Here is a 15,422-nt window from a genome sequence, read left to right on the forward strand (position 1 = left end):
ACGGAGAAAACACGCTCTGACGGCACACTGACGTTGGCGGGACTCACAAATAATGTTGTGCTAAGCGAATAAGTTTTGTGAAGCGCTTCGTGTTTTCGTTTCACCACTGAATGGGATCCTCATCTGGTGGAATACATGACTCCTGTAAGAACTGTTCCCACTCGTCTCTGCTGGACTCTCTGTAATCATCACTGAAGAACTGTCTCAGCCTTTTCCCACGAGTGGGCATTGCATCCTCTTCATCGTTGGTGATGAACCACTCGCATCAAGGAAAATGTTCTGATAATGTTCAAAAAAACATTTTTTTCTTACTTCTCTCATGTTTTCATCAAAATGTTTGTGCCGAGGGTCTAGGGCAGACACGAGAAGATGAGTTTTCACTGCATTCTCCAAGTTAGCTGTGTTTATTCGTTGCTTGAGAGATGCCGCAACAATGTTCTAGAATTCGGTCACTTTCTGTGATTCTCCACGGCATATTTGAAGTACTGTAGAAGACCGCAGTTCTTAGGGGCTGTGCACATATTGCGTCTTTTGCACGCTCAAGTTCATTATTTCCAATGTAGGCGCGCGGTATGCACGCTCATAATGGAAGCGACGTGGTCGTGATGCGCACGCGGTGCGGCGCACTCATTTTTTTCCAGGCGCGTCCGCACCGCATCGAGTTAAAAACATCTCAACTTTTCAGAATGCCGCAAGCGCACCGCAGGTTATGTGAAAAGAACTAAACATTCAGCTTCATCCTTTCCCGTAACAACGTTGAAAGCTCAGCCAAGATGAAGGAAAAGCTGATCATAGCTGTATATGGATTGCCATTAAATTTAGTAGCAGAGCTACTGAAAACGATTTTTTTTGCTGCAAATCCATTTATCCTTTGCGGAAATTTCCGCGTCTTCATGGAGAGAGCGTGTCATTGTTGCATAGCAATGGCAGACAACTCAGGAGCGCTTCTGCCCGAGCGCTTTAGAAAGGAGAAAGCGGCGCGACTAGCGTTTTCCACGGCCACTTATTCATTAATTATTTTTTGCTTGCATACATCTTCAGATATGCCGTGGAGAATCACAGAAAGTGACCAAATTAGGTTTTATTGTGAATTTTTTTTTTTTTTTTTTTTTTTTTAAATCGTCGAATAATTATTATCGAATAATTAAAGCAGAACAAATATTCGAATTTTCGACTATCCGTGCACACTCCTATAGGCTTTTATAACAATAATCATAAAAATATAGCCCTTAGAAGTTAATATTATCATAATACTATATTCTGGTATTAGCCTAGATTTTTATAATAATAATATAAAAATATGAAATAAAGACACGATCAGTAAGTCTGTGGGGTGGACAAAATTTTTTTTATCCATCTGTGGTAATCCCAGGTTATATGATCATGCAGGTTGTTTACGAATTAAACTTGTGGCCATGGGGGGAAATGCTTTCCTCACCACAGGAAGTCGTGGCAGGTTTGATAACGCAGACAGAACACTCGACCCGTTATACAACAGTGACACTAAAATTCCTTTCCCGACCCCAACCACACACGTATTCTCCTACATGAGGTAGACAAAACTGGTTCATTAAAACTTCTATTCAAATTGTGAATTAGCAGGAAAGTAGAGGTTATTTTTGAATAATGAATCTGATGTTCAGAATTTCTTTCTATATATTTTTTTTTTTGAAAACACGTTTTTAAAAAAAACTGCCATAAAAAAGTTTTTAAATTTCTAATGTTCAATATTCAAGTAAAAAAAAAAACAAAGTTCGGTTTTGTTAAATGACAGTTGTCAATAATTCAAATTTACACAATTCTAATTCAAAAAATTTTGACATAGTAGCTCCATATTTTCCGATTCTCTTTGAGAAATAAATGTCAGAAAAGGTTTCACAGGGCACAATTATCAGCTCACTTCCGCTTTTAAATGGCACTTCTGCTTATAAGCAGCAGCAGCAGCAGCAGTCAGAGTGTGACTTTCCATTTATACATTTCATTTAACAGTTTTATTCATAGCGACATACAAATGAGGAATATACTTTCAGTTCAACAATATGCTCTTTTTTCCACAGTGATCCGAACAGACAAATCAAAATGCAGAAAATTTCCATGGCCAACATTCATCTTGTTGTAAGCGATCCATGCATCAGAAACATTAACAGCATGAACTTCTTTTAAAGCTCCTTTGAAATGACACAAATAATGAAAGTTCTACATAAATAACATTGACCTAACTGCATTTCCTCCAGAACAGTTGCTCTGCACATCTGCACTTCTCTCTTATCTGATTAGCTCTCTCATCATAAGCGGATGAGCTGAATTGAGTATTCAGACGTCCAAAATAACCTGTTGTGAGTCCTCAGTACCCAATTATCAGATGTTAAAAGTACTTCACAGGATGGAGGAGCTCAAGATAACAGCCACACATCAGGTTATGCTCCGCTCCACCCTGAACACACACTCAACACTTGTACATTAATTAATATGCAAACTAACATGGACTAACTTTAGTATTAGTAAATAAAAGTATATTTGTTTTTTAATTTTAATACATAGTGCATTCATGTTACAACTTTTGATTTTTATAATGTATAAGGAAATGCTGAGATGAACATTAAGATTATTAAATGCTGTAGAAGTACTGTGCATTCTTAGTCCATGTTAACTAATGAAACCCTATTGTAAAGCACCAGATGTCAGCTTGTTAATTTAGTCAGTCACATGACATAAATTCATGGGTTAGACTTAAGTGTACAGATGCAAGAAATACAGACAGCCGTTTCAACTGGTGTAGAGAACAATATTAAGTTACACATTTTTATTTATTTTTTTTACATTGAAGGAGGATCCCCACCCACCATTATTTCTCTGACCTAGCCTGAGAGACCCATTTTCAACAAAGGGCCATGTAATAATCTTTTATATTGATGTACTTGTAACAGTCTAGTTGGACATGAAGTTTTGTGCTCCTTTTTTGTGCCATAATTACTATGTTCGACTAATTTGCACATTCATGATGTCTTAGTCCTAAAACAACAACAATATCCATTTTGGTGGTAAAGGATGACAAGCAACATTAGAAATCTTGTAATATGCTTTGTCATTAGATAAATCAGGACTTTGCTCTGCTGTCCAATGCTGAAACATCCAACAAGCTTCTTGAGAGGTGGGAGACTGCATTCAAGAAAAAGGTCTTCAATGAAGCCCATTCTCTTACTTGAATGGCAGAAATGTGGTATCTTTTCAAAGCAGCAGGTGGACAAGGATCTGAAAATGGTTTGTGAGGATGTCAAAATTTCATATTTGCTCTGGTTGCTCGTTGTTGTGAGCACTTAATGTTTGTTTTCCTAAATCGCCCACCACCCCCTAAACCTCTACTCATTCAGATTTGGACAGTGTCATCTGTCCAGCTGCAGGTGCATCTCCTGCTCCAGGGAGGAAGACCAAGATCAGTCCCACAGAGGCTGTTGACAGACTTGTGCATTTCCATAAATTAAAACTAACAATACTGGTGCAAAGTCATTGTGAATGTTTGATGCTGCCATGTGTATTGAGCTCCATCAGCATGAGCTGGTCATTTTTTATTGACTATTTTTTTATCTCAAAAATCTATTTTATGCACCATCATTTTCATTTCTATAATATGTGAATATATCCTCTATCGTATTCTACAACAAAAACAATCAGAGCGCATTTTTTTATTTAGATTTCCTGTGTCCGCTATTTAGCTTATAGCCCATTAGCTTTGCCAAAGTGGTTGCCGCAAATCCCGCTTGCATTGCTAATAATCGGAGACTGAGACGCTGAAGAGGGACTTCAGGAGTCTGATCGAGACGGTTCTCAGCACAACACCCGCGGCGACGATCATCGTGTCAGGACCACTGCCCACATATCGATGAGGACACGAAAGGTTCAGTGGACTTGTTGCTTTAAATGAATGGTTGTTGTCATGGTGTAAAGAAAAGAAACTGAACACTGTTCTAAGATTGGAGCTGCTGAAACGGTGTGGCACAAATCCAAAAATACTACTGACCTTAATGTGTATCATTCACTCCTCTCTTCCTTCTCTGCTAATGTCTCCACTGCTAAAATGACATCTTACCATAACAAAATTAACAATTCATCTTACTCTGGAATGCTTTTAAAACATTTTCCTCACTTCTTTCTCCTCCTCCTCTCCCTCCTGCTTCATCTCTAATAGCTGACGACTTAATAAAATTAAAAACAGTGCATAATTTCCACACCACAATCAGTCAAGCTCATATCACCAGCAAACCTACACTCATTTACATCCTTCTCTTCACTCTCTGAGGCAGAAGTCTCAAAACTCATCCTTTCTAATCATGCTACTACTTGCTTGCTTGATCCTATTCTATTTAATCTCCTTCAAGCCATTTCTCCTGCAGTTGTACCTGCACTCGCTCACATCATCAACACTTCCCTCCACACTGGTGTTTTCCCCTCATCATTTAGACAGGCTTGAAAATCTCCACTTGTTAAGAAACCCACCCTCAACCCATCTCTTTTAGAGAACTACAGACCAGTTTCCCTTCTTCCTTTCATTGCAAAAACACTTGAACAAGCTGTGTTCAACAAAGTCTCTGGATTTCTCTCACAGACAGCCTCATTGACAGCAACCAATCTGGCTTCAGAAGTGGACATTCAACTGAGACGGCCTTGCTCTCGGTTGTTGAAGCTCTAAGACTGGCAAGACAGAATCCAAATCTTCAGTACTTATCTTGCTTGATCTGTCCACTGCTTTTGACATGGTTAACCACCAGATCCTCCTATCAAGTCACAACATCTAACTACTGTGGTGCCTCAGGGCTCAGTTCTTGGACCACTTCTCTTCTCTGTCTACACGACATCATTAGGTTCTGTCATTTAGAAACTTGGCTTTTCATACCACTGCTATGCTGATGACACTCAACTCTACCTCTCATTCCATCCTGATGATCCAACGGTAGCTATATAAACTTATTTCCAGTGGATCCAGGCACTCCTGACCCCTGTAATGTTTATCATATCAAATGTCTCCATATCAAATGGTGAAAGATACTTATATATATTTGACTTATAATATATTTAATTTTAGTTTACTCAGATAAGCTGACTGCACTAAAGAGATAAATGTTTTATTCCGACTCGTCTACATCGGAAGTATTTATTTCCATTTTTGTTTACTCAGGTATGCTGACTGCACTAAAAATGTGAAGCCAAAGTAAATAAAGAAAAAAGACAAGTTATTTTTGTTTTTTGTTATAATTAAGTTAAGGGAATCTTTTGTTCCTTAGCATTGCTGGTAAATGACATGAACCCTGCCACCACAGCAAACCGAACCAGACCGTTCCACTGGTGTATCGTTACACCCCTAACATATATACATATATTATTTATACATACACATATATTATATGCACACACATACACACACACAAACGTAACATATATGACCTGTAACACTAACTCTAGCTTGCTCTATTCTTTTTCTATTCTATCGATTTTTTTTTTTTTTTTACTATATTTAAAAGCCTTTGCTACATGTACTTTGTTAAGCTAACTGAGACTTGTTATAGCACTTGTATATCATTGCTCTTAGACCACGGTGGAAACAAAGAAAGCAACACGTCTGGGGGAAAACATGGTACAATTGTTTCAGGTAATTTCGGTGGAAACGTGGCATAAGTCTTCAACCTGTCCTACGAGGAAGCCCTGGAGTCAGAAGCCAACAGCTTGAAGTTCTCTACTCCTTTTGATCTGTAGTGTTTATAAGGGTCAGATGAGGGTGAATATATTGTACCTTCATTTGTGTTGGTATAATTGTTACATATGTGTATAACATTTCAAACTGATACAGCGTGACTTTTGTTTTTCCTTTTTTTTTTTTTTTTTTTTTTTTTTTACAAGGCAGTTATTTTAGCAGAATACAGATTACACTTAATTTTTTTAATCAGGGTTTGTATGTACACTGTATAAGTGAGGAAATAGGTCTCTTGATGTTAAGATTATTGACACAACTAGTGTCGTTTCAATACTAACTTGGTGTTAATGAGGGGGAGGGAAAACTTTTTACATTTTAAACTTCTCCAGACAAGAACCACGTGATGCTGTTATCATATGCTTCAGCAGAGCTACAAGAGATTACCCTTCACCCTTCAAACAGGAACTGTGTGTTCTTCCAGACATTAATATAAACCACAATGACACAATCTGCAAAGCCCAAACTCTTCAACTATTTACTGAGCTCCTGAGCACATGAGCAACAAGGATAAAATAAATCAAAAGAGAAAAAAAAGTGTTTTTTATTTGGATTTGGTAGATTTTGTTATGTTGGAGTGAACATCACTCAATGTGACGTGGTTACAAACTATTTTCCACATATTAGATTAAAGTCAGAAAAACTTTAAAATAATCACTCATATCCATTAATAAATGAGCTCAAGTAGGCACGATAAATATTCAGAGCAGATATCTGCATGCCAACACTCAAACTGTTCTAGACAGAGTTCATCATTGGTATCAGTTCTGTGTTTCCCAGAAGCACTGTCAGTCAAACAGATCTGCTTTTATGCACCAGCAGCTATGCTATCGTGTATTTGAATTGGAGCGGATCACAAGAATGGTGTAGATCAGTGGTTTTCAACCTGTGAGAAGCAGCCTATTGCAGGTGGGCCACCAATTACTATTAAAATAAATAATATTGTTAATATATGTAAAAATGTCTAAGTCATAACATAACATCATTTCATATATATAATTAAATAACAAAAAATAAATATTAAACTGTTACTATGCTTCCACCATTCGAGCTCACTGATTGGTTTAAGAATAAACCACCAATTTATCTTAGATATTTTTGCTGCATATGCTAATGAATAGTGCAGCACGATTAATCGCATCGCAATCGCGATGTTAGCCTGTGCGATTATATGACGCCAAAATGTTGCGATTATATTAAATAAGTGTGTGGACTTGAGAACACAAAATTTCTGAGAAAAGTTTTCAGATTTTCCTTGCCGCAAAAAAAAGGAGGTTTGACAAAACAAATCAAAACCCAGGATGAAACCGCGGTAAATATCTGCTAAAGCACTGGGATTTATGTCTTGGGTTGACCGGCGATGTCATAAATAATTGTCTATTGCACTCTGAATATTTCTCACTCATTTTGTGTGTAGTTTTTGAATCATTTGCTCTGTTTAGCACTGTATTGTTGAAGACAATTTGTGCATTTGTTTTTACTATATGCTGCATACTTTGTGTTTATTGTTCATACTCAGATTGAAAATATATTTCTCAGAAGAAGCAAAAAGGTTTCGGTTTTGTTATAAAATAACACTCTTTCCATTTTCTTATGCATTAAAATATTATTGGACATCTCTATTGTTAGTAAACGAAACGGGTCTGTTTTTCACTTAAAAGCGCAGATAATAATATTGTAATAAATGGCTATAACTTGTGTGGGAAATGGTATATGTAAACAATATTTTATTTGGTAATGTACAACACCCAGACACAACTTTGTTAAGAAACATATCCAAACTTTAGAAGGTACTCCTCCGATATAATGAATAATGAAGTGGTGACATGATTTGATAAAAATATTAACACTGTGTGTGTGTTGTCTGTTTGTATTGCTGTTTTATGCTATACATAATAATTGGGCATGTAATCAGAATGTGAATATAAAACATTTTTGTAATGTCACTGTAGTAAGTAAATGTTTTTCATCTTATTCACAGAAATTGCTCTGAAAAATAATGCACAATGCATTAACAGTAGGGCTGCACGATATTGGGAAAAAATGACATTGCGATATTTTATTTTTCTGCGATATATATTGCGATATGAAATCTAATCTAATATTTTCTTACAAACAAAAATGGGCTGAGCACACTTACATTCTCATTTTAAATGATTTAAACATCAGAGTATTATTTAGAGTATTTGTTTGTAACTTTAGGATATGGTTTGAATTGTTAACATATTAACTAACATGAACTTACCACGAGCAATACTTTTGTTACTATATTTATTAATCTTTGTTTATCTTAGTTTATAAAAACACAGCTGTTCATTGTTTGGTAATGTTACTTCACAGTGCAATAACTATGTTAACAAATACTGTACAACTTTTGATTTCAACAATGAAGGCTATAGCCTAAATATAGAAATTAACAATGTTGTAGAAGTGCAGTTTAGTAATAGTAAATGTTATATAATGTAGTTAAATAGTTTAATAAATAGAATATTGTAAAGTGTTACAGATTTTTTTAATACACCAATTCAGACGTCTCGTGAGTTCAGTGTTGGACTGGTCAGTTGCTTTCTCTCTCTCTCTCTCATATGCGACCTGTTAAACTGACAGGACCTAAAAACACATGCTGATGATAAACTTTCACTCTATGATGGTTAAGCTGTGCATTTAATCCGTGAATCACATTCGTCAAGGGCCGGGGAACAGCTGGCCCCTACAGTTAATGAATAACGGATCAACTATGACAGCCTACATCTCACATCCTCCGATGTGACTATCGTGGATTCGGACATCGCAATATCAATGCTTAAACCACACATCGTGCAGCCCTAATTAACAGAGCTACTGGGATATGCAGGAAGATTGTGAGCCACTTCTCCAATAGTTGGAAGAAAAGAGTGGTCTTGAGGGAAGCACAACGAGAGCTCAACCTCCCAGAGCACACCATGCTGACAGACTGCTCAACACAAGGGAGTTTTCTGATATATGCTGATATATTTCACAATTATGATATATTTTACAAATAAATGATTGTCAGGACAACATCAAGCAAGAAAATTTGATTATATCAATACTAGACATGACTATGTATCCTATAGTTATCAAAAGACATACACAATAAGTGATTATACATGATAGTCAAATGTGTGGGTTACACGTAAATGAATATAGAGTTAAGCAATGGAACGATTCATTTATAAGTCTTTTTGAGTTCATTCTGGTCCATATATAATGTATAAAAAGCAGTTTCTTTGCCATTATCTGGCAAAGGGATGTTCTGTAGAGACAGAGGTTTAAAGCCCTTCCCCCCCCTTAGGAATTTCAGTCTGGTTTCACTGGCTGGGGGGGAAGTCAATGCAAGTATTTAACTTGATCTCCTGGGTTTACATGTGATGTCCAGCGTTGCATTTCAATCACGAACAATAAATTTGACGATCTCTTCTTCGAATTAAAATTGTTAATAATTGTTCTATTGGTGTTAATGTTGAAAGCTGTTGTGTGAACAAGTTGGTTGGTTGGTTATCTTGCTTGGTTCTTGTGGCACTAGAACTGATTTATGACTTCCTGAGGAATTCGGCTCTCGTTTCAATGCACACAGCTCTGATAGACTCTTTGATTTGTCTGGTTCGACTCATTTCTGCTACAGGCTGAAATTTAACAAGAGCAGCATCAGCAACGACGTCTCTATGTGGTATGTACTGAAACTGTATATATTTGCTTAGCGGTTTTGGAAAATGACTAAGTTCCACTTTATGTCGTCTTTTTTTTTTTTTTTTTTAGCTGTACATGTGGAAAGTGCAGTTTGATGACAACATCGCATGTTGTTTACTTGATGTGCTTACGCGCCGATAGCTAAGTTAACAACACAGAGATATTTGAAGCCGTTTTACTCACCGCCTGCGGTTCCAACACACGATCGTGACCCTTTTTCGTTGGGATTGCATCATCCTTAAGAAATAAACGATACGCAAATCCGTCGTCAAACTGGGCCTTGTTTGTAAAACAAGCATCTTCGAAATGCAGGGAACAAACACAAACACTTGCACAACTCCGTTGATGCTCTGTAAAAATAAACTCCATCCACTGGTCCCTTAATGCGGTTTCTCTTTTGGTAATCTGTGCAGGGTTGTCTTGCCCTGGCAACCAAAAACACACTTCTTTTGTGACATTTGGCGACGCTCTCGCTCTGATCAGTGAAGTCTGTTGTGCTCTCAGTGCTCTGCTATACAGGAGCGCGCTCTTCCGGCAGAAGTGCCTCAGGACCCATATAAGGAAATTCCGCTCCATCTAACGTCACACAGAGCCATACTCGAAAAAAACTTTCCCAAACTTGTGACAAACCGGAAGAAGTATTTTTGGAACAATGTCCATGTTTAGCATGGGAATCCAACTCTTTAACAGTGTAAAAAACTCAGTATGCATGAAATAGCATTTCACCCCCCCTTTAAATGTAATGCGTTACATTACATTTCAATTGGTAGAGCATTGCCATATCAAGGTTGGGGGTTCGATTCCCCGGGAACACATGATAGGTAAAAATTGATAGCCTGAATGCACTGTAAGTCGCTTTGGATAAAAGCGTCCGCTAAATGCATAAATGTAATTTTAATTTATTTAAAATTAAATTAAATGTGAAATTAAAACAGCCAGTAGGTGGCAGCGAGTCACTGTTAATAAGAGAGCCATTGCCTTTGAACCGAATCATTAAAACAGTTGATTCATTCAGGAATGAAACTCTATCATGTTGCTCAGAGACGCAAAACAGTGGCTGTGTTTGGAATGATTTTGTTTTTTAGAAAATAACAAAAACAGGGAATATATTGTCTAAAACATAAGTCTCTTGATATTAACTTCTTTTTTATTGAACTATTGTATAAAATAAAAATCACATTTGAAAAATCACTCTTCTTGTGATAGTAGCTACAGTATATGAAATTTTTATCAAGTATACAGACCTATGAATTTTTTGCCCCATATCTTGAAATGTGACAATTCTACATTTCCAGTGAAAGAATGCACGTATGCCCACTAGTCCAGTCCCTCACGTGATGTATGCGCGCACTCTGTTTTGCTTGGAAGGGGGAGGGAGACTGTCAGGTACTCTGGTGGCGTAAATCTGCAATCATTTATCCTTTTTTCGTTTTTTTTTTTACTATTGTGAATTTGCATTCTGCATTTAAATTAATAGTACCCACTTCAAATCATCCTGGGGTGGAAATAACAATATTTGGTGCTGAAGGAGACGGAGCTGAGCTCCGGTGCACTCCGGCCCAATTTAACCTATGATTACTTCTTAGAAGAACATACACATGTGAAATGAGAAAGTAAGTGTGCCTACCCCATTTGGCAAGAGTGTTAAGTAAAATTTAGCCTTAATAATCCACAGTATGTATAGGCCTATGACAATGTGTAGTAAATTACCTATAAAATAATTTAATTTAAAGTAAGACTGAAGTTAGATGAAACTAGATATGTTGCTATAGCTAGCTGCTAATTTTATAAACTGTTATATGGTAAAAAAAATACACTATTACACCTTTTAAGGTTACGTTTTTAATTGATATGATTATACTAAAATAATTATCAGGTCAAAAAAAGATTTTATCTTTCTTAACTATGAAAGCCAGTCGTCGAAAAATCACAGCTTTTTTTGCAAAGAGGGCAAGAAAAGATGACAGTGATCGTTTCTTCATGAATAGGATAAAAAAAAAAACTGTTTCTTCTGTATTTGTTTTAAATTTAACATGGGCCGCGCAGTTGAAAAAGGTTGGGAACCACTGGTGTAGATGCTTCCTGAATCTGATGTAAGAACATCGTGAAAGACAGACACACGCACCTCTCGGTAGACGGGGTCCACCGGCACCTCCACAGGCTTTGGGTCCGTGCGAAAGACAGGCAGCTTCGAAAGGGCCAGTGAAATCAACATCAAGCTCAGAAGAGCAATAAGCAGCCTTCTGCTGGAGTAAAAAATAATTGTACAGCATCAGAAACAAGACTTTCTTGGGGGAATTCATCTTTAATGGTTTCATGTAAGGAAGCATTCTAGTATTCTCATGGTTATGGTTTACCTGGGTTGACAATGCCATTGTCTGAAACTGCTCATGTTATCAGACCACAAAATCCTCACTGTACTTCTGCTGTCTGGAACAAGAGCCGTGCGCTTCCGCATGAGGCCGGTGAAACCTTGAAACAGAAAAACTCAGACTGAAATAACCCAATGCAGTACTGAAACAACCATGAGAACGTTCAGCTAAGATTGCATCCCCAATCCTTTTCACAAATAACAAATTTGGCAAATTTTCAAGTATGTTTTACTTTTACAATTACCATATGTAATACGTTTTGGGTGTCTGTGAAGTTTCAGCTCAAATTAATCTACAGATCATTGTTGAAATCATTTTTAAAACGCCAATTTTGAGTGGACGCAGAAACACACTGTTTTCATGCCTGTCTCTTTAAATGCAAATGAGCTGTTGCACCCCTCCCCCTTTTCCAGAATAGTGCCGAGCCTTTATAGCTCATACCTCAGATACCCTGATTTTAAAAAAATTTTTTGGTTTTAATCATCATGTCTATTGTACTGAAATCATGTGTTTTAAAGCTGTATGAGTGCAAACTTCTGATGTAGTGTTTTCTGAGCACACAGAAATAAGTTTTCTTTCATGACCCACTGCACTTAAACTGTCAAGTTTATATTAAAAACATAAATAAGTTACAAAAAAAGTCTGTGAAGGTAAACAGCTGGGAAAGAAATCTCGTGAACATTAGATCTATGTAAGTCACAACAGTGTGATATACAGTGCCTACTGCAGTTTACAGGGTTAATATGAGCCAAATCAGAAAATAAAATCAGAAAACCACACACTGCTCTTGAATGAATAATTTCTGTAGCTCTAATAAGACGACAGTTCCTGCAATGAATGCTGCTTTTAAATGCTGTAGCGTGAAGATGAATTTATCGAACCAGGGCGGGGCTATGCTAATACAGCCGTGTCCGTCAACAGTCAAGGGCGGGGCCTGTACAATGTGATGTCACTCTTGACAGATTCAGCAAACGGCTTGTTTTGGGACACTGCTTATGATTTATGGAGATTAAAAAAAAAAGGAGGCGGGTGGATTTTTTATAATAATATAATTATTCTGTAAAAACACTGCCAACACACATATTTTTAAACAAAATGTCAAAGTAAATTTAGCATAATAGGTGCCCTTTTAAGCAAAACATTTAAAGAAGTGACTTCAGACAGCATCTGAATGTAGTGTCGTTGCTGGAGGACAGAGAGAAGTCATGTTCACCCAAACTCTTGTGTAGGCATGAACGAGTGTTTTATCACCACTGTCATCGCTGCAGAGACTTGAATCTAGGCATGCACTGAATGCACTTTATTTAATACTCCATTTCAGTTGGAACTATGTCACAATACCGAAGTCATCTGCAACTTCTGGTTCACATCAACTTTAATAACCTTCTTGAGTTCCAGGCATGTCAACTTGAGGCAAGATTACACAAGTGCTCTTTGACATTTTTGAATCGTCTCTGTTGGAGTATAATGATATCTGAAGTTACTAACAGACCAATCTCTGTGTGATAACAGAACAATGCTGCACTCTTTCTAAAGTCATGTTTGATCTCCGGTCAGACCCTCCTCAAACAGTGGCTTACTCAATACATTTACTTTCAAATATTAACAAAATAAAAATCATTGAGCCGGGGAAGTTCCTGAATTTGGGCTGACCTGACACATTGTGTTACCATGTTTATTACTGTTATTACATCACTAATTACTGTAATCTTCAGCATGCTGCAAGGAGTTCATCCACATAAACCACCCAAATCCTTTTTGAAAAACAAACAAACAAAAAATGATGTACTCCATAACTACTTAAGCCTTTAATTTGATATATAACCATATAAGAACCACAACGAGATTAATTTGGGTAATAAATAAATAAGTGCTGTAATAAATAAAACACAAATGAAGCTCAGGGGTAAATGTAACGCTCTTAACACGCTACATTTCAATCAGCTTGTTTGATCGACAACACGGCACACATACAGATAAAGTAGCTTATACTGTATAAGCCACATCATTTTTAAACCCTTATTATTCGGCGAAATAACAAAGTGTTCATATTACATCTTGTTTACAGCTGAACTTGACGTAATTACTCATCATTTGTCATCATCCTGCCCGCTTACCTTTAGCTTTAGCCTGTTCTCATGCTGGTCCGCTGTAGATTACAATCTGGTGGGAGCTTTCAGAAACAAACAGATCTTAAAAGAATCTCATGAGTGTCCGAGCCAGCCGTGCGTCGACGCCATTGAACCGCGACGTGACTAGCGTGTGGATGCAACGCGTAACAACGCGCTCCCGACGCGTCCAGTCACGTTACTAAATTAATATTAATGAGGAAAACCGGGAGAAATCCTCCGTCTCCGCCCTCTTCGGGAGTGTGTCTCAGAGAAAATGCAGAAGATATATTCAACACACGGCCAACGCACTTGCCACAGGAGTGCGCGCGCGAGGTTAAAGCTGGAGAGATGCGCGCTTTCCTCCCGTACAATGTGATAAACAATGTCAGTTTGAGTTTAACCGCAGTGAAGCCAAACTGCTATATCTTATCGCACTGCGTCCAGGATGTTACATACATAGCTGCCACATCTATCTCAAGAGAAACGCAGACGGCAGTCGAGTGTGACTTCTCTCGGTATTTGCATGAAGCTAGTCTTCTGTGCAGCTGCAGGAACAAACCGCGGTCTCTACCGCAACAACTTCCGGTCTGAGCCTGCATGGTGCTGCTGTCCTGACACCAGAGGAACCTTCTTATTTTTATTGAATGCTTTGAAAAAACAATAACTACAACTGTCATCATTGACAAATCATAACAGTATAACAACAATATGAGTCCAGGGTCTTTTAGTCCAGAGGAAAAGCCAAGTCCTTCAACAAAGACATTTATGGAAGTAAAATAATGACAAATATCTTTGAACCAAAAAAACATGTTGAATTGCACTAACTGGAAAAATAATGCATTGCGTTTAAAAAGTACTTGCATTTGTATTTTAAAGGCTTGCATTTTTAGTGGCTGAAATCTAACACTGTTGTTTACTATTAAAGATGTCAGTATTTCAATTCAACACATTTTCATAATTAAAAATTCAGTAATTCATATTTTCCTTCCAGAGTTCACTTCCGAAATATTCAATCTGTTTAAAATATAATTTATAACAGACATGACCTGTATCTACTAATAAAGCGGTTCATCCGACTTGGGACTCATTAAATGGGTCTTTATCTTATTTAAAATGGGTTATCTGGCCAAAACTAGCTATAGAAATATCTAAACTAGAGCTGACCAACATTATTTAGACTAGACTGCTCTATTAAAGCTTACTTTTACCATATGTCCTCTTTTATTAATATTAATAAACCATAAAATCCTTAAAAACTTGAAAAATAATCTAAACTTTCCTTAATACTACAAAAAGAAGGTAATTAGGCCAAAACTAGGTATAATTAGTAATTAGGCCTACATGAAGAAAAATATATAAAATGCAACCGCAAATCATGCAAAACATAACAATTAGTTCAATAACTTTGTTAAGTTAATATTTATGAATGAATCAGTTCAATTTTATAGCACACAAACGTTTCATTATTCACTTTGTGTCAGCTTGATG

At 37.0% G+C, this 15,422-nt stretch overlaps 1 protein-coding gene across 2 annotated transcripts in view; it reads right to left on the reverse strand.

Moving 5' to 3' along the window:
* The window catches only part of LOC128026884 (lactosylceramide alpha-2,3-sialyltransferase), a 38,463-nt gene extending 23,916 nt beyond the window's left edge, over positions 1-14,547 (reverse strand). Inside the window, exons 1-3 of one of the 2 annotated variants that reach the window (XM_052614147.1) lie at positions 13,941-14,547; positions 11,809-11,923; positions 11,577-11,694 (exon numbers count right to left, since the gene is read on the reverse strand). In XM_052614147.1, the coding sequence (XP_052470107.1) occupies positions 11,577-11,694; positions 11,809-11,909 (219 nt within the window). In that variant the 5' untranslated portion in view covers positions 11,910-11,923; positions 13,941-14,547. Of the gene's footprint in view, positions 1-11,576; positions 11,698-11,808; positions 11,924-13,940 lie in introns of both variants that reach the window. The other variant, XM_052614146.1, reaches the window with a different exon arrangement.
* Between the last annotated feature and the right edge of the window lie 875 nt (positions 14,548-15,422).

Source organism: Carassius gibelio, chromosome A14 (assembly GCF_023724105.1).
Source record: "Carassius gibelio isolate Cgi1373 ecotype wild population from Czech Republic chromosome A14, carGib1.2-hapl.c, whole genome shotgun sequence".
In the NCBI taxonomy this organism is placed as follows: domain Eukaryota; kingdom Metazoa; phylum Chordata; class Actinopteri; order Cypriniformes; family Cyprinidae; genus Carassius; species Carassius gibelio.